Source organism: Acartia tonsa, chromosome 5 (assembly GCF_053477335.1).
Source record: "Acartia tonsa isolate MP-2025a chromosome 5, ASM5347733v1, whole genome shotgun sequence".
NCBI lineage: Eukaryota > Metazoa > Arthropoda > Copepoda > Calanoida > Acartiidae > Acartia > Acartia tonsa.
The window spans coordinates 25,727,672-25,741,005 of record NC_137264.1 but is presented as its reverse complement, the minus strand read 5'-3'; the positions used below and the strand labels follow the sequence as shown (position 1 = coordinate 25,741,005).

The 13,334-nt window shown below is 37.1% G+C and overlaps 1 protein-coding gene across 2 annotated transcripts in view; it reads right to left on the bottom strand.

Annotated features, from left to right (window-relative positions):
* The window catches only part of LOC145319131 (adenylate cyclase type 9-like), a 123,893-nt gene that overhangs the window by 93,095 nt on the left and 17,464 nt on the right, over positions 1–13,334 (bottom strand). For both annotated transcript variants that reach the window (XM_080160993.1, XM_080160994.1), the window contains exon 4: positions 1,014–1,076. In XM_080160993.1, the coding sequence (XP_080017119.1) occupies positions 1,014–1,076 (63 nt within the window). The remainder of the gene's footprint in view (positions 1–1,013; positions 1,077–13,334) is intronic.

The following is a 13,334-nucleotide window of genomic DNA, read 5'->3' as shown; positions in this document are numbered from 1 at the left end:
AAATAAACTCAAACCATGCAGGGATCTAAGGGGATAGGAGATTTGCCGACAAATTCATGTACATCCCCAACGTTTGGACACTCAACTTAATGAACAAACTAATCAAGCCAACAAACAAGAAAACGTTATTATAAGAATTTGGGGACTAGTGTAATAATAGTCTCCTCCCTTCCTGACAAACCATGGTATAAAATGAACACAAAAATTACAGAACTTTATTTACACAACACTTTAATTCTTGGAATAATGATTAAGAATATATTCTTACAATTTATATAATAATATTCATCTTATTTAGTATGGTAAATCTTGAAATAAAAGTAAAGGTATCGAATAATCTCCAACATATAATGAAACATAAACGAATATATATCCAAAAGTTAAAGAATGTTATTTAGTTAAAATGCTGAACATATTGTATTTGTCTGTCTGTGTTTGCGTGTTTGTCATTTAAATAGAGTAACGGGATCAATTATATTGACCGCACGACCTTTCAATAAAAGTCCTCTTGTGTCAGGTAATATGATGCTCCTGTTTGTAGTTTAATGTATTACTCCTGTGCTTAATATCTATGATGTTGTTTAATCTAAAAACGTCAACAATATTGTGGATTTTATGATACTGCTCTATAGTTTATTTTTTTTTCGATGTCCATCCATAATTCTTGAGCTTTGCTTCTTATGGATGTTGTCATCCTTGTTTATCTTACTATTGAACAAAGTTAAGAATGATTTAAATTTTCATCAAGGTTACATTAATAAGAAATACAAAAATAAAATAATATTTTGTAACTTTTATTTACTTGTCTGTCTTTTGTGTGTTTTACATTAATCCATCCATCCGTCATACATCCATTCATCCATCTTTCTAACTATATAACTGTCTATCTATCTATATATCTATCCATTTAACTTTATAATGTATATCACAATCTCTCTATCCGACTATTTTTTATCTATCTATCTTTGTATTCAACTATCTATCTGTATTTTTATATCTATGTTTCTATGTACCTCCTAGTTGTTCTTGGAAAGGTACTCTGCCAGAATTGTCCCTCCAGGATGTCAGAATCAAACCTGAAAAAAAATCATATCATTATCGAGAATTTTTAAATAAATTGACCAGAGGAAGCAGCTTATAGTGCCTAATAGAAAATGACGTTACACAATACAGATGACCGATGAAAGTCCAGTATACATTTTACCATTGGTCAATTCCTGCTTTTGACTCGAGAATAAATCAAGATTCTTATTGTATTTTATCGTTTAATTTCTTCATTAAATATTGTTAGGCAGGCAAAAGTTTGATGAAATTTTTCTTTATCACGTTCAATACATTTTCTATGATTAAAACTAAATTAAAAAATTGATATATAAGAATACATACACGTAATTATTATATTATCCTCAACATCAATTTTGTAAAAGTATAATTTTTTACTGTAATTATAGATATATTAACATACTCTATATTTGGAAAAGAAATTGAGTATTAGCCAAGGTAAGTATTAAAAGTATCACAAGATAAGATTTATTAATGAAGGCCCGCATAATCGTAACAGAACGAGGGACTGCCATTTACACACCCAGCAAATTTACAGTGGATGTATTTTCGCCAGTGCAGTGGTATTAAAAAGGTGTTGATGTATTTAAGGCAAACTGAATTTTGACTGTATAAATGACAAAAAGTTATAAATAAGAATGACTATACCCATAAGCTGCACTGAAGCGATGTACAAAAATCCTTGATACCTTTTCAAAATCTATCTTAGGCAAAGTAGACTTATCAATAGTGATCTATTCAGGGTTACCCTGGCAGAACTGATTAGAACTGTACCATAATTTTTTTAATTTCTATGTCTTTGTTTAAATTTTAATGCCTAAACAAATATGTTTATGAAAAAATAAAAGCATTTATTAAAAAAAAACACATTGATGGTAGTCTTCTACATCTCAATATTTGTAATAGTTAATACCATTCCTTTTCATCATGCATTACACCGTAATTACAGATATTAGACAGACAAAGTAGATTTGATTTTACGGATGTATTATTGTATAAAAACAGTAGAGAAATGTTCATTACAGGCATAACAACAAACAAATTGATTAATCCTGAAACTTTAGCTTTCCCAATATAAATTTACGACTTTTATATGTAAACTTTTCTCAAATTGCATGATCAATAAGAAGTAAGTAGTATATGGATTAGTGCTATTTCCATGTGGGTTATTTATACAAGTATAAGGATAAATCGATCTTGACTAAATTCAATTTTCGTAGTCTGATTGAATATGTTAAAAATACCAAATATAAATCTAAACAAATCCTACAATTTGACACAGGCAAATTCTGTAAAAAAATTTAAATTGGTCTTTTAAATCATATTAAAAATTTGACATTCATGCACCAAAACCCCAAATATTTTTTAATAAATCAAGAAAGAGTTCTCCCTCCACAATAGTCAAGACAACAAAGAAATTTTTGGTCCATTGTCAATTTCCTTTATCCTTGATGTTTTATATATTTATACTCAGATTTATGTCTGTCTGTATTTTGTTTTGGTTTATGTTATGTAGGATTATGTAGCACCTAAGTTTAAGTTTATTCTGTCTGTATCAGATTACAGCTTATACCAACAACGAAATTCAAGAAATTTTATTACAAGATTTGAAATTGATAGGCCTTTTCTAACATGCTTAGATTCATGATCAACTCTAAACATTATAAAAAACTAAACACTGAATTACTGCAGAGAGAGAGATAGGATATTGGGCTCTTTATTACACTAGTCCCCAAAGTTGTATAATAACGTTTTCGCATTAGTTGACTTTGGGGGCTATCATTGAATTTTGGTTGGTTGGTTCATAAGTTTGATTGTCTAAGAGTTCAACCACTTGAAGCCTTTAGATCCCTGGAAATAATGTAAAAGATTACAAAAATGGATGCATTGTATTGATGTTATAATATATTTCTGTGGAAAAGGATATCATTTTATAATGGGATTAACAAATACATTTTCCTTTTTAAAAGCTTTTCTATAATTAGGGTCGGTCCGTCCGTCTGGTACGGATAGCTTTTTTCGTCTATTTAAGCATGTTAGAATTGTCCTATCGATTTCAATTTTTGCCTGATGATTCCTGTTAGAAGCGACTAAGAAAGAGTAGTTACTCTATCATCGTTACCAGAATGTCCGTAAGTCCATTTTAAACATGTTGATTTTTGAATAACAATCTTTTATGTGATATAAACATCCGATTGATCTGATTTTCGGAGTACTGAATCCTATTACAATAAGGTACAATATTATAAGCAAAGCATCTCTATAAATAAGTCCTGAAAATGTCAGTATGTCCTTAAACAGAATTCTGTGTTTAAGAAGCAACAAATTTACGTATAATTTTGTCGAAACTTATATATCTATATGTTTCGGAACGCATGCCTAGCCGTTCTCGAAATCTTATCTCCAAGCCCTCCGAATGACCAACATAGCGAAGTTTACAAATGTGTATTTATTACCATGAAAACAGTAAGTCTAAAACAAAAATATAAAAATTAATTACATAAAATTAATGGTTTATTATTTTTGTAAGATCGAGGTTGCGTGATTTCAATTAAATTAAAAATATAAAATTTCTAAAAAACTTTAAATTGGCACGAAACATATTAAATCGCATCAGAAATTGATAATTTTAGATTCAAATGATCAATAAAATTAAGGAAAATATTCGTATGTCAAAAGTTAGCAATTAAATGGTCTATTTGTTGAAAAATTAATGTTTTAAATTTCTTCATAAAATTATACCATTCTACGCTTATTATTAAGAATTAAAGATAAATTCTTACCACATATGATGTCAAACTAAGCAGGAAGGCTTATTTGAGATCTTCCACGGATTAGAGCGCATGTATATTCAACCAATACATTATTTTCATTCACGTAGCTCTTCACATGGGAATCATTAAAGGAAAAGTGCGCGTCTTTTTGTTTGTTTACAAGCGACGCGCGGAGATAGTTAGGAATGCCGCGTTACACACTCATTCTCTGGTGTAAGGAAAAGGGAATTAATGGGTTCGAACTTGCCAGGGAATACAAGAAAATACATTCCAACACACACCCGTCTAGTCACTGGGAATCGAACACAATAACTCATCTTAGCATCATGCGTACAGACAGTGTCCACAAAATCACAATCTCATAACGCATAAATTACAAGAGTTTAAAATGGCATGGCCATCAGGCCTAAAATTAATTATGGTAACTTACGAACACCACAATAACTCAAACCGACTCCACTACCACATAAGGATAGGAATAAGGAATGGGAAAAGCATTCAACATTCATGAAATGCACATTTACCACTCACACATCTCATTATATCATGGCCTCATAATCTCAATTAAAATTAGAATTACAGACCATGTAATTGCGAATACATGAATTAATATCAATAGTACCTAAACTTTGATTAGGTACCTACATAATAATAGGCAAATGATTTTTATATTAAAAATCGCATCAATAATTAGATAATCAACTCAAACTTTTTCATCAAAAGAAAGAAAGATTAAATAATGACATTTTTTCTACTAAATCTTTTTGCTAGAAAAGAAAAGTAAAATTTCATAAAAAACTTCTCAATAATTAGAAATTTTCTCCGGTGGAAAAATACTCGTGCTTACATCTAAACATTTTTCAGATAAGATAAGTAAGATCCTTAAATCTAAACGTGTTTTAATAGAATAGATACTTAAATCTAAATAATATGACTGTAAAAAATCATCAAACATCGGAAAATTAAAATTTCATAATTTTAAATCTTCGTGAATCAAAATTGCGTAAAATAAAATTGCAATTGAAATATGCAAATTAAATTTACCAAAATAAAACAAAAGCTCAATATAAGAAAAGAACTTCTCTAAATGCTGAGTTTGCAATTTCTCTCTGTTTTGAAAAGAAAGCAACTTATACGTATTCAAACAGTCATAATTAAGGCAATTTGGGGCCTCAGTTAGAATGAATCCCTCAAGATACAAACTAACAAATCCATCAAATATAAATAATTGCCATGTTCCAGCTATCCTGTCGGACGTTATGTCTTTCCATCACAATTTTTGATACCGCATAATTTCCAACAGGATTTCTGGCGCAGGGCTGCATCAACTGAAAATAAACATAATTAGTGATGTTAATTCAAATAAAAAATAAAAAAGAATCATGAAATAATTCAAAGAAACTTTAAAATCATCAATCAAAGCAATCGAAATAAAATTATCTTATGCTTTAGTTTTGCCGTTCTGCGGTATGTCTGGCCGAGGAAACAGAGCTAAGATACACCGTAGAGCGGTCTTATTAAGCTTAAATCTTCGAAACTCAAAGAATCTACTTAATTCAAGGCGAAAAAAATCTGCATTTTTTCTTTAGGTACATCGGTTAAAAGGTAATTAGTAATAATTTTAATATGCATGTAATATTAAATTATTTATGTGATTATAATAAATCTTAAAGAAATATTTGTATGATGTAAAAAAAATCTCATTGTGTTAATTTTTTATCATATCGAATTTCAATCAAACAAGGATAAAAATGTTCGTATTTGCGTAGGTACCTAGGAAAATTTCCGCGAAAAAATCCCTGGTCCCGGAAAGACTTAAATCATTGAAAAAACTTGCGTGAACGTATAAAAAACTTAAGCTTGCATTTCAAATGAAAAAATCTTGCGTCGATTTGAAAGTTTAAACGAAATTGCGTCAAAAATTGCGTTTTTTGTCTTTCGAAAAAAATATCTGATAAATCTACCGTAAAAATAAATTCAAAGTTAAACAAGAACGATACTTATACTAAACTTTGAGTAGATTGATCTTGAGCAGACGTCTTGCGGAAGTCTCGTTACTCGTGGCGGCTGCGTCATCTGATAATTTGTACTTGCAAACCACGGTCCTCCCACCTGGGCACACTTCTTCTACACGCCCCAATCTGAACTTCTTCATCAAACTTGTGCTATCGTCGATCAGCACCACATCTCCCGGCTCGAGCAGCACCTCGTTGCGGCGCCACTTGACGGACTTGAGTAGCTCAGGCATGAGCTGCTCCTTGTACACCTGATGGAACTGACGGGTCAACTCCTCCAAGTTCTCCAGCCTCCTGGTGATGGGCTCCTTGCAACCTGTCTCGAAGGTGCAGATTGCATCATTGGTCCTGCCGCCTAACAGATCAGCAGGTGAAATTATTCTCCAGCAATTGACGTCATCTCCTTGGGTGGCATACGTCAATGGTTTAGAGTTTAAGACTCTTGCAGTCTCAGCACACAACACCAATAAATCATTGAAGGTTACAGTAGCACCAGCCAACTTCTTGTTCAACACACGCTTGACCAGCCCAACCTGCCTCTCCACAGTACCTACGAACGAGTGTGCTGCAGTGGGCACAAGATGCCATTCAAAATGCATCCTGGTATCCTTCAAAAGTTCATCTAAAATGCGCTTGGCACCAGCCATATTGGTGCCTCTATCTGTAGTAACCCTTCTAGGCATATTGTAAAACGCCTGAAGTTTTCTCATGCCGACCAGCACGGCTTCAGTTGAATAATCGGTCAACACGTCAACAAACACAGCCTGTGTGAATCTACAGGCCACAATCAACAACCAGACTTTGTACTTGGTCTTGGAACTCCTGGTGCCAACGCCAGGCTTCACAACTTCTATCGGCCCCGCAAGGTCCATATGCACCTCCTTGAAGGGCATTGAGGGCTCAACACGATCTGGCAGAATATTAGCAATTGCGGGACTCGAACGCTTGGCATATTCAATGGAACATGCAGCACAACTCTTGACCACCTTCATAGCCTCCATGCGGCCATGTGTGATCCATGCATACCTGCGGCTTTGCGCCAATGTTTTACGATGGCCTCCATGTCCCAATTCATCGTGGGACTGTTGAAGGATGAGCCTCGCCAGCCTGTTGTGGCGGCTGAGCAAGACAACACCTGGGCTGTCCTTCATAACTTTCCTGGGGCCTCCAGCAGCGGCCTCAAGAGCCTCATCTCCCCTCCCGGCCATTTTCAATATTGTGAATGACCTAAGCGGAAAACATCCATCATGACCCACTATGGGCCAACAAACCTGGACCTTGTGATGATAGGGTTGAAGGGAGTCGAATTTCCCCTCGGCGTCCATGGTCATCTCCTTCTCTTGGTTGAAGGAAGTCAAAAACATGTCACAAACAGAATCCATGTATGTATTTGTAAAAGTATAGTTCTCATAATACCTAGAACTATTATTGTTGCTAACACCATCCTCATTTGTTGCAACACCACGTTTCTTGACAAGCAACATTTTAAAGCAGTTGGCAGCCTTAAGAACTGCGGCCACAGTCCTCCTTGCCTGCCTGTAGGTCCTTCTTGCCAGGGACCTCCAGAAATCATTGTCCACCACCTGTGTGAACATTACCTTGAGCTTCGCCATCTTGGGATTTAGCTCGCTCTCGGGAATGGATGCATTTACCTCACCCGCCGTCTTAACGGGCCACTGGTCCTGTTCCAGGCGCAACCAGCTTGGACCTTCCTGGTATGTAGATCCAGGTTGTACATCCTCAATCGTACACAAACCACGCGTCGCCAGGTCGGCGATGTTGTGTTGGGTTGGAACCCATCTCCAATCTTCAGGGCTCGTCAACTGTTGTATCTCGGAAACACGATGACTGTTGAAAACATTTAGCATAACACTGTCACTGGATAGCTGAGCCAGGGCACAGCTGCTATCACTAAAAAATACTTTGCCAGAAATGTTGAAAGGTAGAGCTCTGACAACTGTATCCACAAGCCTTGCCAAAATTAGACAACTAAGCATTTCTAACCTTGGTATAGACTCAATCTTCACTGGTGCGACACGTGACTTGGCGCAACACAAAATTACATCAAATCCTCCAGGAACTGGCCATCTCAGGTAGGTGATGGCTGCATAGGCCTGGTTAGATGCATCACAGAAACCAACAACCATTGGAAGCCCCAACGGCTTATCAGGAACCATCGAACGTCTGAACGACACATTTCCGAGTGCCGAACGGTCCTGGAGGCTGCTCACGAACTCTGACCTCAACTCTCCAGGTATGACATCATCCCAGTTGCATCCATGTATGCAAACTGAGCGCAGACAAAGCTTGGATTTAAGCAGCAATGGCGCTGCTAGACCCATTGGGTCATACAATTGTTGCACAATTCTCCAAACTTCTCGTTTAGTTATCAACTCAGGTAGACTTCTCCAGAGATCCTCCAGATCCAGATCCTCTAGTAGCTTTCTACCCTTAATCTTCTCGCCGTGGTTGGCTCTGACAGGTAGGAACAACTTATCCTGTTTAGGGTCCCAAACAAGGCCCAAAACTTTTACACTGTCAACATCATCTCCAGAATAAACAACAGATTTAAATCTGAAATTGCCAGGTGCAATCATATCTTCCAGCTCTTGGACCAGCTGGACAGCTTCAGGTTTACTGTTATGACCGCTCAAACAGTCATCCACATAAGTACAAGTCTCCAATTTGACCGAAGGAGGATCTTGATACAAAACAAATTCAGGACTGAGTGGTTGCTGAACATCTCTCCACACCTCTTGCTGGGCTACAACGTCACAACCTCTAATCTTCTCAGATCCATAAACATCTTGAACATCCTGCTGGGAACGTCCACCAAAAATACGACCAGTGAGTCTGAGGGCGGTCACGGCCATATCGCCGGCCAAGGCCTCACCAAAGTTGATGGTTTTAGTGAGATAAACCTCCGGCTCTCCATCAACTGTATCAGCGAAAAAAACACGTTTCAGCTGAGAATCTTCATAGGTAGCTAACAATGAATTGTAGAACTTCTGAATGTCAGCCACGAATGCACACTTATAACTTCTGAACCGAATAAGATTGTGCATCAGGGTATATAATGGAACTGGCCCGTCCATCATAATACTATTGAGGCTTAGCCCCTTGCAGCAGAGGCTAGAATTGGCGCATATCCTCAACGGCGTGGAAATAGACTCTTTATATGCGCTGACTAGGCTCGAATAATACACGGGCTTAGTATAAGCTAGATCTTCTGGCGAAGCTTTTGAATACACTCCACGAGACACAGCTTCTTGGAACACTTGGCAGAAGGTGTCATATTCACCTTTTTTGACCATCCTCTGCCGGTCACGTAAGCAGATCTTGTACGCCTGCTCAGAATTATCAAACAACACACTTGGCGGCTGCTTGTAAGGATATGAGGCCGTCCAGATACGGTTCTCAAGATCCAACGTCAAACCTTCTTCAATCAGCTGCCGCTTACGCACGTCCAAGGCGGACTGCCCGGCGGCAATGGCGGCGCAATGACGGCAGTTCTTACAACCGCTGCACATTGATGGCGGCTGTATCCCCAAACTTTCTGTACTCAGGAACTCCATCTTGCTGACCTCCAACTTAACAGCTTTACAAGCGACAGGATTAGTAACAGTCCTGCCGTCTGCAGACACAACTAAATAGCCTGTACCAAATAAGCTTCTGTACAGTCTAGAATCACCAACCATTTTATCTGCACACGGGAACATAGCTGGTGTTAAATGGCCGATAAGAACATCAATCTTACCGTCGACCATAGAAAAATTATCAGGCTTCATGTTGAAAATTTCGGCGGCGGCTGCAGGATCAATAGAACGCAACCCTTCTTCAGTACCAATGCTGGGCACTACCGCCGCCTCCAGAATATGGGAATTCCGGTTGCGGTCAACCAAACAAATCTTGACTGTAGGACATGCTTGGCTCTTTCCATCTGCCAGAGAAATAGTAGCTGTGCGACCAGTTGATGGCAACTCTAACTTCTTGGCAATACTTCTAGAAATCAACGTCAAATTTGCTCCAGAGTCCCATATAGCATTGACGTTGACTTGACGTTTGTCAGCCGCCAATGCTGGGAGCTGCTGCAACATCAGCATAAAATTGTTCTTGCTAAACAATTGTGATTCATAAACTGCCGCAACTTGTCCAGCCACAGTCTCATGAATCAAGCTATTATGGGGTTGATTGCAGCTGTCTATGGTACAGCTGCCAAGTTTATCGGCTCTAGGACAGTCGGCAACCCTATGCCCCTTTTGCAAGCAGAGCAAACAGGCGCCTATCTTCTTGATGAAGATTTTACGTTCAGGAACAGACATATCCCTAAACTTGGAGCACTTAAACAACAGGTGATCAGAACTACAACCTTCCGACGGGCAAGGCTGTTTCTTCTTGGTCTTAGCTGGAGACCCAGGTTTACCAACGGCTGTAGCTGCGGCCGCAGGATTACCTTTCTTCTTGGAGGGGGTGTCTACATCAGTCGAGCACCGCATCAAAATGGCGCCCCTCTGTTCCTCTATAATCTTCAACAGCTTAGGAACATTTGGGGTATCCATCGAGCCCAACGCTAGGTTGAGCTTATCTTGAAAATCACGTGGCAACTTCTTGGATAACATCTCCAGAAGGATCACGGTCAACCACTGGCTTGTGGTAACTTCATCATCATCATCATCTTTAGTCAGCTGCTCGAGCTGGCTAACTGCACCACCAAACTCTGCTAAGACTGTCACAATCTGGTTGGAGTCCGACGGTTTAGACTTCTTCTCCCATTGGTTGAAAAGGCAGAGCATCTGACGTGTTTTGGACTTAAAACGTGCATCAAGGTAAGCCCATTGAGATTCATGCGATTGAATCTGAATTAACTGAAGTCTCAACTCTTTATTTTTACAGACCTTTTCACTGCTCAATAATAACTGTAAATATGACGGGTCCTGTCCTACGGTAAGCTTTTTAAAATTGTCCTTGAAACTTACGTAGGCTGCCTCTTGGCCGTCAAAGCTGGGAAGAAGGCGTTCGTCGACACGATTCATATATCCTGGCGTGAATATAGAACCGGTGCCGAACTGTGGTGTGCCAAACGGTGACACAAATGGCGATGCTGTCGAGGCACCCGCCGTCATTGTGGGCGGCTTCACAGGTTCAAGCTTAACCTCAGCCAGCCGTTTCATCAAAGCAGACAAAGTGTTTATAATTGGTTCAGGTAGGGGAAAGTATGACCCTTTAATAACTTTCACAATCTTTAAGCATCGATCATATAGTTCAGCCTTATGGTCAGGCAAATTATCACCAACTAAATCAACAACACTTTGAATGTCACTAAGCTCTTCTATAGCATCTAGAGCATCTTTCAGAGCACTATAATCTTTTTGCACAGTAACTATATCAGAATAAATGTCACTAAACTCCTCAAGCTCTTGGATTCTCACACCAAGCTTGCTAAAACCGACCATAATGCTATCGAATGTCTCGAACTTGTCATGGACAAGGATTGAATCCTTAGTGAAATGTCTAACGTCAAGCTCTGAAGATTCACTGATCAACTTCATCACTTTACTTAGTTCACTGGTTAGGGCCTCGACGGCTGGGCGCAGCCGCAATCCCAATTGAGCGCCTTTATTCTTTTTAGGACCCATGATTGTCACTAAAGTTAACTGTACTGATTACGATTATAATAATGCGTGGTAAGGTATCACAACCAACACATTCACAAAACTTCACAGATATTTTCTTAGCCGCATCTGTTCTGTCTTGTTTTCATTGTTTCGGAACGCATGCCTAGCCGTTCTCGAAATCTTATCTCCAAGCCCTCCGAATGACCAACATAGCGAAGTTTACAAATGTGTATTTATTACCATGAAAACAGTAAGTCTAAAACAAAAATATAAAAATTAATTACATAAAATTAATGGTTTATTATTTTTGTAAGATCGAGGTTGCGTGATTTCAATTTAATTAAAAATATAAAATTTCTAAAAAACTTTAAATTGGCACGAAACATATTAAATCGCATCAGAAATTGATAATTTTAGATTCAAATGATCAATAAAATTAAGGAAAATATTCGTATGTCAAAAGTTAGCAATTAAATGGTCTATTTGTTGAAAAATTAATGTTTTAAATTTCTTCATAAAATTATACCATTCTACGCTTATTATTAAGAATTAAAGATAAATTCTTACCACATATGATGTCAAACTAAGCAGGAAGGCTTATTTGAGATCTTCCACGGATTAGAGCGCATGTATATTCAACCAATACATTATTTTCATTCACGTAGCTCTTCACATGGGAATCATTAAAGGAAAAGTGCGCGTCTTTTTGGAAAAGGGAATTAATGGGTTCGAACTTGCCAGGGAATACAAGAAAATACATTCCAACACACTATATTTTGGATATTTAGTTCTGACACTCTACAAGAGGTAATGTTCGCCTGTCATACCGTATGGATTTTGTCATCCCTGTCCAGATAAAATCCTATTAATAATATAGTTTTTTATGTTGTTGATATAAATAAAGTTACAAAAGCAAAAATATCAGGTAAATTTAAAAGTTAATTCAAGAGAAATTTTAGATCATGGAAAGAAAACGAAGTAGCGGGTTTCGTCGTATTTTCACAATAGGTTTTCTACCATTTGTAGTCCTTGCGGGGGGCTCTAACCATGCAGGGCAATCATTAACATTTATATACCCTAACCTAAAATAACCTTAAAAGCTACTGTAAAAATATGATGAAAAACCCGATACTTCTTTTTCTTTCCATGATCCGAAATTTTAATAGTTTTCGCCGTTGGACTTTTTATTTCTCTTTGTAGAGGGGTGAGAGTTAGAAACCTTGGTCTAAACTAAAAGGAAAAATGTCAATATAACTAAAATATCATCTCCAGGAAAACCTAAAAAAGTACAAAAACTTCTGAGAATACTTAATGTACAATATGATTAATCTCAAAAGTTGGGTATACACTAATAAAAAATGTAATTAAACAAACATTTCAAAACTATCTTAGCCACGACCACCAGTCATTAAAGTCAAATAAACCTAAAGTTTTCTTTGTCTGATGTTTATAAGAGCAAAATAAGCTACATTACGATGCATCTATATCAATATATGCTGGGAATAAACATCTTTTTGAGGAAAACCCTAAGTAAGCAAAAAGTACATAAGTATATATTGTTCAAATAAGACCTTGGCATTCAGACAAATAGAAACTGGTGTCCATCACTTCAACATAAAAATGAGTAGCACAAATTGCTACTGGTAAAAACAAGGAACACAACAATCATAAAGACGAAGCTCTCAAATCAGACTATGGGACAAAAAAAACACTTAAGTGTCATAACTGAATAATTATATAAAAAGGTTGTCATTATTTGCGAATTTATCGTAGAGTTGGGTACAAGCTTCCAGTCAAATGCGCTTAAAGGTCTTACTTATGCTTTTAATTATACTATGCATTTGGTTAAAAGTAGGAACAGTTTGACA